Consider the following 15,231-nt stretch of genomic DNA (forward strand, 5'->3'; position numbering starts at 1 on the left):
CCCTGTGAGATTGAAAACACCCATGAGTGCAATGCTTGACTCAGAGCGAAGAGTGTGTGTATGTGTGTACGTTATCCACAGACGAGGCAAGAGACATGTCATTGAAAATCCTTTGAACGATTTCTAATTGCTACTTCGTTCTGTGTCTCGTGTAAGCTATCTTTTTTTTTTTCTTTTTTTAAGATATACACCATATTGATCAGATGAGCTCTTGGAATTTGGGTGGTACAGTATCAGCAGAGTCAGTAGTTCTTCTGCAGGTCCTTGTACGAACAGTCAGTCTAATGTTGTCCCTTGATTGACAGGACATCCCTATGTTGTGTCTCAGCTCCGGCTGCCACAGCTGAAATTGGAAGTGACAGATTTAAAGCAGTTTCCAGCACTTTCAGTGTCAGTCTGTGCCTTATACTGTTATTCACTTTCTCTCTTTCTCACACACTTAATTCTCCCTCACTCTCTCTTCCTTATTCCCATCATCCTTTGCCATAATATCCAATCCCTTTCTCTAATTGCCTGTCTTACATTATGCATTATGGAGGAGTAGATCTGAACTGTCAAGATGAGCCTTTAGTGTAAAGCAGATGATGGTTACGCCACAGTCCCGTGGGTTTTGTCACATGCTTCAGTCAAGAAGCTGATCACGTGTGTGCACCTTTTCTGTGTTTCCTCCCTGATTAGTTTGTCTGTGGATGCCCTGCTGGTTCTTGTTTCAGCGCAAACTCTTATCATCATGTGTTGTTTTTTTTTTAGCATCCTAGCATTTCATATTTTCAGTTTTTTTCCCACCTTTGCCGGTATTATGCTTCTCATTATGGATTGACCCAGTGAAGCTTATTGTGCATACTGCAGAAACTCCCAGCTTTAATTAAACTTTTAGGAGATATTGAAAGTGAAACTTTTTTTGGTCAGGATCTTTTAAAACAAGAATTTCGATAGCGGTTAAAGGCAGAACAGTATATGGAGTGTAAGTGAGAAAGTCTAAGGAGTGACGTGTAAGTGGCATAATGAGTTTTTTTGAGGTTTGGATTGTATAGTATTGTGTTATGTATGCTTTAGTTAGTGCCGAAAGAGAAGAGACAGTTTTGCTTGTATTTTTATTATCAGAACAACTGACTGTCTATAATGGCAACCCATAAGTTAGATGTGGAAAGCAAGTACAAGTACACTGTAAATGTACACTACTGTATATGTCTGCGTACGACCATCTTACCATCACATTTACGAATTTGAAAAAGCCCAATTCTTTGGAATGTCTGGATGCCTCCAATTTCCGTTCCCTGGAAGAGCCCTAGAAACTAGGGCTGTTAATATTAACCAGTTAAAGCATATGATTGATCGCAACCTCAAGGTTAATTAATCATAAGAGCAAGTTTGTCCCTAATGGCTTCCCATAATCATAGTGCTCTTACATTAAATATAAGATGTTGAGGTTTTGGCTCAGGTGCCTAAGGCTCTGCGTTATTCATTTTGGGATCTGAGGATCCGGGTTCGAGCCCCGCCCTTGGTGGGTTGCCACACCCCATACTACCTAGCCACTGCATGCACTGCCGGTCCCATTTAAAAGATTTGAGTTTAACATTTGTTAAACGCTAATGTTTAAGATTATATAAAACTTGTTGTTGGCAGTTTTCTTCATTCCAACATTGTACATTTATAATACAAGTAAATCTGAGTATTTTAAAATGTTGAATCAAATATGAAACAGACTATGACTGTGATTAAGTTGATTAAAGTCTGTAATTGATTTACAGAACTACTAATAACACAATGTCCAAGGAAAACATCCAAAAAGAAGAATATCACAAGTGGCCCCAATAATATACAGTATTTGTGGCTGAATGAGCAGAAATCCCCACAGTTAAGTTTCTGGTGGTAACCCTTCCCAAAAGATTAGAGACTGACATTACATAAAGCGTAAAAAGAGGCGATCATCTTTGGAACTGTAAGTTCAACAGAAACATGATTGTTGCATACTTTTGCCATATAGTTTATTTAAGAAGATCTAAATTATTTCTGATTAACAGGGAAAAAATTGTCTGTAATTTAGTGATTCAAGATAAAAAAAAACTTGAACCGTCAGGGCTTCTGCTGCAGCTTGTTTAATCACATGATGAAGGCAGCTCGTTGGACTGGAGACTCACTTAAGTGAGATTAAACAAACAAACAAACAATTCAACTATTCCTCGCATGTACCTTACAGCACAGTGAAATTATTCTTATTTTGCATATCCCAGCTAGCAAGCCGGGGTCAGTGTGTAGGGTCAGCCAGATATACTGTACAGCACGCCTGGAGCAGATAGAGTTAAGGGCTTTGCTCAAGGACTCAACAGTGGCAACTTGGCCGTACTGGGACTTGAACCCCCGACCTTCCAATCAGTAACCCAGTATCCCACAGTCTTGACTGCTTGATCTACTACTGCCAGTAGAGAAGCTCAAGAATTTACATATTTAAAGATTTTCATAGATTGTACATTTTATCTCCCTTGGATCTGAATAGTGATCTGAGATCATGGTACTCGCTCATTCATTGTTTATACCACTTTATCCTGTGTGACGGTTCGCAGGCGCCCTGGAGCCTATCCCAGAAGATTTAGACACACTTATGTGTATTCACACACTATGGGCAATTTTGGAAACTCCAGTTAGCCTAGTCTGCTTGTTTTTGGGCTGTGGTAGAAAACCTAGGGAGTAATCGAACCCGAGCCCTGGAAGTGCAATGAGATCGTGCTTACCACTGAGCCACTGTGACTCCTGACATCATGGCATTGTTTAAAATAAGACAATGATTAAATGGAATGTTTAATAGTAAATAGAGATAGAATACTAACACTTACTGTACAGTATATTATCAGCCTCACTAAGAGCTGTTATCAGTATCATTATAGTTATTATCACTAATGGTTCAATCATGTTTGGACCATTCTAATTAGGTAATTTTATTTAACTGTACCGTTACAGCTTTGCTTAAATACTATTGGTCCTCAGGTTAAAATGAGATAAGATTTAAAATTTGGAATCAGGTTAAAAATCCCTACCTACTCCACTCCTACAACTGGCAGCATACATTCAGTAACTGTGACTAAAGCAATCCTGTAGTTTCCTTTTGGTCGGATAAACCCAGGCTGATGTATAGCCCTTCGTTTTTTGTTTTTTTTTAAGAGAAACTAAATGTGGCTTTGTTTCTGCAGACACGGTAGGAAAGGTGGACTGCACACTCACATAACCTTAAAAGGAATGTAGTGGTGGCACCAAGGGGTTGTTAAATGTAAGGCATCTGTTTATTGAGACTACAGACTCAGCAAAGAGAATGTCAGAGTAATACACGGTTTAGTCACTGTTTTCCGTAGTGTGTGATTTGCAGCAGCGCATAGATCAATGGCATTTCCATACACATAGCTGAATAATAGCTAGAAAATGGCAGCATCGGGCCTTTGTCTTTATGACAGAACTGAAGAAGGATGAGGGGCATGTTGCCATGCATTGCTTGTTAGTTTGAGTGACAGATAGTGTTTAGCTGATGACAAAAAAAAAACTCTGATCATATTAACGGAGAAGACAGAGACAGAAAGGTTTTTTTAATGATCTTAATTGTGTGCTGTAAATAAAAGATGAACTGCATAGCCACCCGCTTTCAGTTCTATAATGTAATAATATGCATCAGTGGCAAAGCTGCAAACAAGCTTACTCGAGTTTTAATTAAAGTGTGATTATCAACTTAGTAACTTTGCATTCTTGACAATGCTTAAAGCCTACATTATCTAAAAGGACAAGCTTAAGTGTGAATTAAAGTGGCTTGTGATTATCCCAGTCATATATCGGAATAATTGCAAATCGAATTAAATAATATAAATTTATGTTTAAATTATTAAAGGTTAGATGTTTCTCATATTGTCCGTATGAGATAAAGCTCTAAAAACCACAGATATTTTTTATAATCTTTTTTTTTTCACCCAGCTCACGAATAATACTTACATTTCAAATAAAGATTCAAATCCCCATATAATGCTGTGATCACACTGGTAGCAATAATTTCCCCCTTTATCATTTAAGTCACTGGAAACATTCCACACTTTAACTGGGCTAGCATCAAACATACTGTAGCAAGCTAGCTATAGAACACATATGAAGGGTTTCACTGCAAAATGAGACAAATCCATTATTGCAAGCTTTTTGCTTTTTAGAAGAGCAACCAGAATCTTTTATTTTACGAGTTCTATTTACAAGGGTGTTAAAAGCATAATCACAAAAAATATATATAATAATAATAATAAAAAAATCCGAAACACAGTTTTGCCACAATTTGTCTGCAGTTGTGTTTGTGCCCATGTATCCATGCAGTTTATAATCAGTAAGTGTTGGCGTAAAACTTGTGCCAAGTTCTGTTCGCATCGGATGGCGATCCCTCAGCGGGACGAGCCCAAAGTCTTACAACATAGCGAAGTCAGGCTTTGATTGTGTTTTTGTAGACATATTAATAACATTTATTAATTCCTTAAAAATATCCCAGAAAATAAAAACCCATTTATCAACCCATCTTCTTCAAATCATGTTTTGCAAGAGTATCACTTCTCCTTCTTTAGGTTTTATGGCTGGGTGGTGCAATACTGCCGCAAACTGGACTGGAGCGTGGAGCTGAAGATTGGAATGAGAAATGAGAAAAAAAGTGCTGGGGGTGACTGCAATGGCACCACCTGACTGTCAATGTCCTTTTTCTTGGGTTGGATATTTTTCAAAAGTTTATTTAACATGTTGAGTTGAGTTTCAGCAGCTGCTGTTTTGCTCAGAAAGAAGAGATGCAATTGGCTTTTTATGGATGTGTCTTGTTTTGCAAGACAAATGTAATGCAGTCATTCACTCAATTTCAAAGCTTCTAAAGAAGGATAAGAATTGATTTTCAAATTGTTTGGTTTTGTTATACACCCTTCTGTGCCTGCGGATTATTGCATTTTGCAGTCTAACCATTCATATAAAACCACCCATCTGATCACAAACCGGATGTTTTCTCACTAACAATTACAGTTCCTGGGAGAAATGCTTGTAAAATGCATCTGTGCAGTGCAAAAAAAAGACAACAAAAAAAACACTTTGCTATTCTTGAATTTTTCCGCCAGCGAAGACACTGGTGATGTTTTGCACTTCAAGCTTGAAGGTGTGGAATGAATCCCACTGACTGGCTCCGGAGCTGTGAGTAGGCACACATTTAAGGGGTTTAAAATCATAGGGAAAGAACATGGGAGGAAACATACCCGGGACCAGTACTGTTTGTTTCCATATTGCAACACAACTTTCAACTTAATCAGAATTTGTAAAAAGGCAGCACGTCAGTCAAACCTATAAAATACGCTCAAGCTGCGATTCTTATAAATACAGCTTGAGGTCTTGTCGGCTTAATCAAATTTCATCCTCTTGCTCATATTGGTCGGAGTGAATGCTCTGGGGTCTTTTCAAAACATTTTTGATTTACCCATAGGATTCCTCTGGGGTAATGGACTCGGTCCAGATGTTTTTCAGTCTGCATTATATATGAATGTTAATAGAATGAGATGTGCGTGAAATCACTTCAGATTTAAGAATATTTATTGTCAGACTGAAATGAAAAGAAGAAAAAAAAAAAGAATCTTGTTCATGTTTAATAACAGACGGTGTAACACGCATGTTTTTTATGACAGGTTATATGATCATGATTCTCAAGAAATGATAATGAGGGTTATTTAAACAACTATAACTATCGACTGCTTCCCTCAAAGGGGTCGCCATAGCGGACCCTTCGACCATACGCTGGATGCCTTTCCTGATACACCCCCCCCCCCCCTTTTTTTTATAACCAGGCTTGGGGCTGGCACTGCAAAAAGTAATTTTAAAAAGAAAAGAAGACCATTTTTGAGCTATTGGCGCACAGTTCACTCAGACGACGTGGTGTGAAGTGATGGGGATCGGGTGTTTTTAGACTGAGTGTCATAGCAGTAATCATGCGGTGAGATTTCGACACTGGCACTGCCATAACTTCGTCGACAGATTTCTTTTCGTGCAATATTGATGAATTGGCTACAAAGTAAGAACATCACATTATGGGGTCAAAAACCACCGATCTTAACTTAAGTCCAAAGAATTGATTTATGATGTGCGATTTTAGTCTGGGGCGACACAGCTGGGCTAAAAATCACACACTTCAGGCTCATGTCTGTGTGTTTTTGTCTGTGTGTGTGTCTGTGTTTAGTTGTGTGTTGGGTCTGCTGTAATCTAGCCACACGTCTCCATCTGGTTAATTAGAGTAATTACTGTGTCGCAGATTGCTGCTGTTTTGAATAAATGGGCTGCACTTATCTGTGTTTTTGCCTTTCTGTGTGTGTGTGTGTGTGTGTGTGTGTCTGCTGTCACACATATGATCGCCCAGTCCCCAGCTGCTTCTATCATGAGTTGAAGAAGCCTACAACTTTTGCACTCTCAAAATGTATTAGGCAAGCGGTGTTCAAGTTAAACCAGAACTTTCACGTAGGCATGAAAATGATCGACATTAAAAGAAGACTTCAAGCACTGTGAGACCGATGTTCACAGTAAAACATTTGAATGGTGCAAATGTTTTAAAGAAGGCCGTATGTCCGTGAATGACTATCCTGGCCGAGTTGGCTCAGAGCCCAATGCAGTCGTTTTCATGAATATTCGTGAGTGGAACACCTGATCCTTGAAAACCGACAGATAACTGGTCACCACCTTGCAGAAGAGATGCATCTGTCTCTGGGAGCTGTATACACAATCACAAACGTGCACATGGCTAGGCTGGGAGTTATTACAGTCCTGCTCTTGTTCCTGGTGATTTCTACATGTTTGGGCCATTAAAGGAGTTCCTGGGAGGCCAGTGTTTTAGACATGAAGCAGGCAGTCCGATCATGGTTCAGTTAGAAAACTTTCTATTTTCTACTTAGTATCCAAGCACTAGTGAGAAACTGGGGTAAATGCATGACAGTAGTTTAGCTGAGAAATGTGTGTGCTGTTATACTGTACAATCAAATTCCCTTTGACTTTTTTGGGAAATCCCTCAATAAAAATGGAGAAAATTGCATCCATTTAAGGATTTTATTATAAATGTGGTGCAGTATGCAGCATCATGGATATTTTCACCGTCATGATCTGGTTTACAAACTAAATTGGTGCCAGTTTCTCTGTTACTGTACATAGCTATCAGAGTACTTTGTCTATTAAGCTAGGAAGGTTTTATACATCTTTATGCATTTTTTACTATTAAATTTTTTTAACTGGCTTGTCGAAATGAAATGTAAGGCAACGAAAGAAAAAAAAATTCACGTACTGTAGTTTTGGTGCAATATGTTTTGCCCTTTTGGATTCTTGTTTGTCTTTTTCGCCAGAATTCAGCCTCAGCCACATGATACAGGTTTTCCCAGATTGCCCAGGTTTCTCATATCTCATGCAGAAACATAAACTAATCTGACTCCTTCTTTTTCTGCACACAGCAACCCCAGATTGGCCCCCAAGGTCTCTTTACACCTGTGTTGCTGCACGGTTTTCTAGCAAAAAGGAGAAAAACCTGAATCATTCCTGAGAGAGAGGCCAAGCTTTGCTGCCTTGGCAGGCTGTGCTTAAGTGTTGAATAAAACGGAGCATAAATAAACTGACTTTAAATGTTAAGAGAGGAATAAAAGAGAAACTCGCTCATGTATTAATATCACTTTCTTTAATCGATGCAAAACTCGCCGCTGGCCCAACTTCTTAAGAAATGTCCTTGTTTTATATATTACTTTAAAGTTGCTTAGTGATGATGTCTGTTGTTAAATAGATATACAAATAAAATGTAATTAAATGTAAATTGAATTGTTGAAAGTTAGTCATGAACTGGATGAGTGGATGAGATAAGACAAATAGTGTGTGTGTGTGTGTGTATTGGCTGTATGACGCACACTTTTATCTGTTAAGTGTGTATCAGAATCCAAATTGCTATCGCTATTTGAAGTAGGTATGGCTGAAACCAGAGGTTTACGTTTTAATTAGATATGATATGTATCAGGCGGCATGATGGCTTAGTGTCACTTTGCACCTCCAGTGTCTGGGTTCGATTCTCGTCCGGTTTTGGTTCCAACCTCTGTGTGCATGGAGTTTGCATGTTCTCCCCATGCCTGGTGTGTTTCCCCCACCACATACTCCGGTACCACATACTTAGCCAGTCCAAAGGCATGTGAATTAGGCTACTTGCTGTTCCCAAATTGCCCATGGTGTATGAATGAGTGTGTGAATGATGGATTGGCACCCTGTCCAGGATGTACACTGTCTTGTCCCCTATGTCCCCACGACCTTGGAAACAGGATAAAGCGCTATAGACGATTACTATAGACGAGTAATTGAGATTATGTGTCCCACTATGCCTAAGAAACACTGGGAAACATTGAGGAGAATTCTGTCCCTAGAATATCCAAACATCAGCTACTCAAGGGGGGGGGGGGGTGTTTGCAGGGACGGTCCTTAATCTCACTCAGCAGTTACTATGTTCATATGTTTTACACCCTGAAATTTTTTTTTTACCAAAACACACACACACACACACACACACACACACACACACACACACACACACTACCAGTCAAAAGTTTGGACACACTATCTGCTTCAGTGATTTGTCTAGTGTTGAACAACCCAGACATATTTCAAAATCCACTGTTCAGAGGAGACTGCATGAGTCAGGCCTTCATGGGCAAAGAAACCATTACTTCGGAAGCACAACAAGCAGAAGTGACTTGATTGGGCCAAGAAACAAAAGGAATAGATATTAGATCAGTGGAAAATTGTCCTTTGGTCTGATGAGTCTAAATTTGAGATTTAGGAATGCGTGGTTCCCATTGTGAAGCTTTAAGGAGGAGGTGAGGTGGTTACTTTGATGTTGACACTTTTTAGAATTATTTTATATATAAAGGAGTTATTTCCACTCTCTTGCTCTCTTCCTCATATATCTGATATTAACGTGTTAAATCTTTCCTGTTGCTATCTTCCTCCTCTTGCATCTGCTCTTTAAGGTGTGAACGCTCCCACGCTCACCTTCCCATTCCCTCTTCATGTCCCCCCCCCCCCCCCCATCCCCCCCGTCTCCTTCCCCCTCTCCCCCTAACTCGAGCCAACATCTTGTGATCTGTCTCTGGACGGACATCTCTCTATCTTTCTCTCCTTTGATTCCTAAGGATCTCACCAGGACATTTACAATGGTTCATGTTCTTTGTAGTAACATATGTCGATGGCACAGGCGTTTGGTCAAACATATATAAACCCCATCTTTTGCTGTTAATAAACAGAGACCTTTCTGACAGACAACGTGTGTGTGTGTGTTTGACTGAGTCTCTCCTGGCGCCAGAAAAACTTACCGAAGCACAGCGGACAGACCGAGCAACTCGCCTCTCCTACTACGTAACTTTAGAAAAACTTTACAACACTGTTGGTGACTTAGTCAAAATTGAGAGCCTGGCTAACACAGCATTTTGCAGCGACCATAATTTGTTTTCCCACAGAACAACGACCCCAAACACACCTCCAGGTTATGTAAGAGCTATTTGTTCGAGAAGGAGACTGATGGAGCGCTGCATCAGATGACCTGACCTCCACAAATCATCCGATCCAAATGAAATTGAGATGGTTTGGGATGAGTTTGAACAGAGAGTGGAGGAAAAGCATCCAACAAGTACTTAACACCTCTGGAAACCCCTTCAAGGTTGTTAGAAAACCATTCCAGATGACTCATGAGGCTGACTAAGAGAATGCCAAGAGTGTGCAAAGTCCTAATCTAAGCAAAAGGTGGCTACTTCTGACAGAATCTGAAATATAACAAATATTTTGACTGCATAATTCCATATGTTTAATAATAATTTTAATGTCTTCAGTATTAACATACAAGTTCAAATACACAAAAAAATTTTGAATAAGAAGGTGTCCAAATTTTTGATCAGCCATAATATTAAAACCACATGCCATTAACACATTAATAATGATTATCAACTATACACCAGCAAACTGCTGACATGGTCATGGGCACCTAAGGCTCATCCATGCCCAGGGAGACCAAAGCCAGCTTGTCCGGTCCGCTCCCACAGGAAACCCAATGCAAGGCAAATCGTAGGAAAAAGTCAATCCTGGCCACTGCTGGCTTCAGAACACTAAGTGCACTAAGGCCGACAGCACTCGGGGCCCAGCTGGGAAAGGGCCCAAGACTGCCAACTTAGCCTCTAAACACCCCAGATCCCAATCCTACCATGCAGCCATGGGATGCTCAGACAAACAAGACTGTTATACAGGGACCCCAACGTGCACCATTCTGTTGCCAGAGCTACTCCCAAGGGTTCAGAGCCACCCTGGATGTTTAAGAAGTTAATGGAGTCAATTTTATGTATATATATTAGTAATAAGACTGACTGGGTAGTCACTAAGGATAAAAAAAAAAACTACAGCTAATCACTTTTGCATAATAATAATAATAATAATAATTATTATAATTATTATTATTATTAAATATCAAAAGTGTATTTGCTGTTTATCTTTGTATTTGTGCCTTTTTGCCTTGGCTTTTCCATTTGCGTAATGTATTTTTATTTGGTTTTAAGAGGTACGAAGTGAAATCCTCAATGAGATGTTAATGATGCATGTGTTATATCCATATAGCACGTACATTAATAAGGATGGGAGTAGTGCATGTGAGCTCACATTCACACGGCTGATTCACCGTTTATACTCAAATCACAGCTTGTATTATTCAGACAGACTCATTCATGAATTGCATCATAAAATCAAATCTAATCTCTGCTATTTTATCTTTTATTCATCCAGCGCACGGAAATATGAAGGCTTTAGACCTAAGCTGAACTAAACTTCTCAGAGTTTCCTCCTGCTTTCAGCAGACTTAAAATTCATTTGGGTCATCAGAAAGCTAGTATTGTATAAAAGTTTTCAATTAAATCGCATTTCCCAACGGCACACTCTCAAACACACACACGCGCACACACACGCACACACACTAGAAACTTTCAGTATTGAATAAAGATGATGGAATCTATCTGCCTGATCTGTTAGTTAATGAGAATCTCGAAAGACATGCTTTATTAATTCTCCTGTAAACTTAATTGTTGTATGACTAATTTCATTCCGGAGAGGTAAGGTCATGTTAATAAGCGTTCTCTTTTAATACTGGATATTGTGAGAAGTGCAGCCATCCTTCAGGGACTTCTACTGGGACCGATTTAACTGCTGTGTTAAAAAAAAAAAAAAAAACACCGGAGAATGTTTGATAGTCACAAAGCTATCGTACACTGGCACTGGTAACAGCTTAAGGCGGCAGTAATAAAATGGGAATGGTGCATCTGTGGGTGTAAGAGAGAGAACAGACACACATTGATCTTTATGTCCCTGGTGGAGTGGCCTGGTTTATTTGATCTCTCCTACGTTGTCTTTGTCTCTTTGCTCTCTTTTTGAGTCATGATGTAATATAACAATCATTTTTGGTTATTGTCTGTTACTGAATGCTTTGTTGACATGTGGAATTGTGTTTACTGTATCTAATGCATTTGCTTCTGCTTTTACCTTTTGTAGTGATAACATTTTTATTTTTCAAACCATGTATGTAGCATCTTATAGTACTCAATACTGATACTGATGCAGTTTTCATTTAGTATTAATTTGATTTAGCACCGCTTTTATTGGTTGCTGATGCATTCCACTGGTGACCGCAAAGGCAAAGTTAATTTAAAACTTTAATGAAATGATGCTGAATCAACGTTGACTAGAAGACGTTCTCATGGGATAAGGCAAATTGAGTGATCTCAGGACAGCATTTCAAGTCGGACTTTTAAATAAGGTGGAAAAATAGCATTTATTTTTAATTCCTTAACTGAAATACATCCGTGAAATGCTCAAAATGCTGGTAGTTTTCTTGCCTTTTTTATGAATAAGCTGAAGCCCTGAGCAAGATTTGAATCCCAGTCTCAGCGGTAAGAGCAGCAAATGCTTACCACTAGTCCACCGAGGGACCTGCCGCTGGTGCTAGTCTGTTAGAATATGAATGCCACAGAATAATCCCTCAAAGTAAAAAAATACTAGACAAGTGCAATTTTCCGAGCCATATGAATTGAGAATTGTCCGAAAGGAATAAAGGAGCGATTAAAGATCAAGATCTGTCCTTTGAAACTGGAAACTCTTGTGTAGTTTGGACTTATGATACAGTAGTGTATATAATAGAGGAAATCCATCCATCTGGAAACCTCTGTAGACCAACAGTTACCATTATATTTATTCCCATATTTATGACTGTGGTACCACCTTCGTTCAACATTCACACACTCATTCACACACTACGGCCAATTAGCCTAATCTGCATGTCTTTGAACTGTGAGAGGAAACCGGAGCACCCAGCACGGGGAGAACATGCAATCTCCATGCACGCAGAATCGAACCCAGTCCCTGGAGGTGCAAGGTGACATTGCTGAACACTAACCCACTGTGCCACATACTCCAGTGTACGAGTGTGACAAGCCTAAATGAAGAGCAATATCATTCACTGAACCGCCACATTCATGTTGTTTAATACCCTTTCGCTTCACTTTGAAATTTTGAAATTGATGCTACTGTTTGCCTCTTGCTGATTCTTGCTGAGTCAGTGGTTTTGCTGTACTTGTGAGACATGACCGACTTCACGATAGCATTTTTAAAAAGAAAATTAAACAGAAAGGTAACCCTATAAAAAAACAATTAGTATGCAAGACAAATGAAAAACAGATGAGCTGTTTGTGTGACACTGTTGCATTCATCTTCTGAACTCTTGGGCCCATGTACAGTATGTACAGTACAGTATGTGGTTGGACATTTTATGAATGGATGTTATGCTCAGGAAACTTCTACAGTATATCAAATATTCATACCCCTACGTAACAAAATTTCTGCATGGCGTTGCATCATCTAACCACATTGGTAGTATTTAAAGCAAAAATTTCACGCGTAATTGCGTGACTTGACTTTCCTTCGAGACACGCCCCAAAACTCAACAGGTGTTTGAAATCAGAAGCGGAAAGCAGCGTGTTTGCATTTGGAAATCAGATTTGGATGTGTGTGCTTTGAGGTTGCATTTGCAAAATTGTGTCAGGATCATTCATTCATTCATTCATTCATTGTATCTCAGGGTCATTTAATCAAAGTCTATCAAACTTCCATATAGACTATTGTGGTCCTGGTGTTCTACAGTATTCAGGCTAGAAGAAATCATAAGCTTATGGTCATTGAAAAAGCACATAGATGTTCGCAAAGTATCTTTGTCAGATACTCATAGTCTTGACGACGTGTGCTCTATTTTGACAGGTGAGCGATGGCAGTCTGACGGTGTTGTCCATCAGCCGGCAGGACAGAGGAGCATACACGTGCAGGGCCTACAGTGTGCAGGGAGAGGCCATCCATACCACACGCCTACTCGTCCAAGGTACGATGCCACTCCACGTCAAATTGTTCTCCAAACCTGTCTACCTTAAAACCATCTGTAGAAAAGTGATGCTAATGGAGTAGAACTGTACAACCACAGCTGGTCTGTGAATGACCTCTTTTTACCGTAATGCAGAAACAGGTATACCAAAAATGGTGTTTATTTAGGGTAGATATCTGCAGAGAACATTTCATTTAGGTCTTGTGAGTCACCTACATTACATTCGTCTGATCACTTGCTCAGAATCTTAACCACTGAGCCTGGATTGCGCGGATAATACATTCTAAAGGTTAGCGGATTTCCCCAGCAGCTCAGTGTGTGGTCTAAGCAGCGGTGTGCAGTGTGTGACTTTGCCTACATGATTTTTACACTGATCGATCTGCTCTAATGGACTACCTGAGGATCTTTAGGGCACTTTTCAAATAGCTTAGGCTATAAGCCTGAATCATAGGAAATTGAAAACCTTCGTTATGTTTTTGTCTGATTTTTTGTTAAAAATTCAATAAAAAAAGCAAAATCTCATTGGGATTTAGAGCTTTAAAAAAAAACTTGTAAAACGCTTGATTCAAACAAACATTTGCCATGTTTGCATAGAAATCACAGAAATGACCCAAACCCAGAGAGCACATTCAGCATTAGCTAAATGGTTAGATGCCCCCGAGTACTGCAGCGGTAATGAGCTCTCTTTATCATCCATAGATCGCGAGTTTAGCCTCTTGCAGATGGGGACCTGGAGAAAGCTGATTGGCACTGCAGCGTTCTCATATAAATCGCGGCTCGAAGCCAATCACAGGTGTCTGGGAGCGGATAGCACTGTCCGCTGTGTGTGTTACACTGCTCCCAATGGTGTGTAAGCGAGCAGTTCAAAAATTTTCAAACATCATCTTCATCATCGTCTATGTCATGATATGTCATGATGTACTCTGTCGTAGAGCTTGATGAATCAATCCTGAATGCCACACTAATAGTAGTGTATCTTCTAAAAAAAATTCTCCTGCAACTGCTAAGGTATTACATTACAGCGTTATAGAGTAGGGCTTTTTAATAAATAAACTATAATTAAGTAGTGTAAATGCTTGTGTAGCATGCATACCAAAAAAAATGAAAAGATGATCAGTTGCAAAACCTTTTTGCACAGTGAAGCCATTGTTTTCATATGGATTTAACCCATGCAGCCTTTTCCAAAGAACAACCAATAAGATATAGCCTCATATAGGACCTATCGAAGAAACCCATCCTTTTTTAAACTCTAACTAATGACCCAGCACTCCCCCGTCTTTCTAGGACCATTAATAAATCTAGTGGTACTCTGTACCGGACTGTACCTGTGTATTTTTAACCCATGGCTGACATGGATCAAAGCCAAAAAACAAAAAAAAGAGTGAAAAAATGGAAATCAATCAAAGACAGGCTCAGGTCAGAAGACAACAGCATTACAAGGCACTTTAAAAATGCGAAAAAATTATTTGAAAATGTAAGAAATTTATAGATTTCCAAAGGTATAGCCTTATTAATTTGTCTCCAATAAACAAGGTGACAGTGGCAAGGAAAAAAAAAAAGGAAGTAGACTTAAAAGATGGAGCCAAACAGATACAGCTACTGTAAATAAATTTTTGATTTCTGTATTTTTCGGTAAATAGGGGTCTATTTCAGGGGACGCGGGTCATCAGGCGAGATACATTATGGACATAGTGCCTGTCCATTGCAGGGCACAAGCACATACACTCTCACACACACTACTGTCAATTTGGAAAACCAACTAGTCTTAGTCTTATCCGCAC

At 39.4% G+C, this 15,231-nt stretch overlaps 1 protein-coding gene across 1 annotated transcript in view; it reads left to right on the forward strand.

Annotated features, from left to right (window-relative positions):
* igsf9bb (immunoglobulin superfamily, member 9Bb) overlaps window positions 1-15,231 on the forward strand; it is a 110,505-nt gene that overhangs the window by 54,416 nt on the left and 40,858 nt on the right. Inside the window, exon 5 of the mRNA XM_053477828.1 lies at window positions 13,333-13,450. Within this exon, the coding sequence (XP_053333803.1) occupies window positions 13,333-13,450 (118 nt within the window). The remainder of the gene's footprint in view (window positions 1-13,332; window positions 13,451-15,231) is intronic.

Source organism: Clarias gariepinus, chromosome 19 (genome assembly GCF_024256425.1).
Source record: "Clarias gariepinus isolate MV-2021 ecotype Netherlands chromosome 19, CGAR_prim_01v2, whole genome shotgun sequence".
Classification (NCBI taxonomy): Eukaryota; Metazoa; Chordata; class Actinopteri; order Siluriformes; family Clariidae; genus Clarias; species Clarias gariepinus.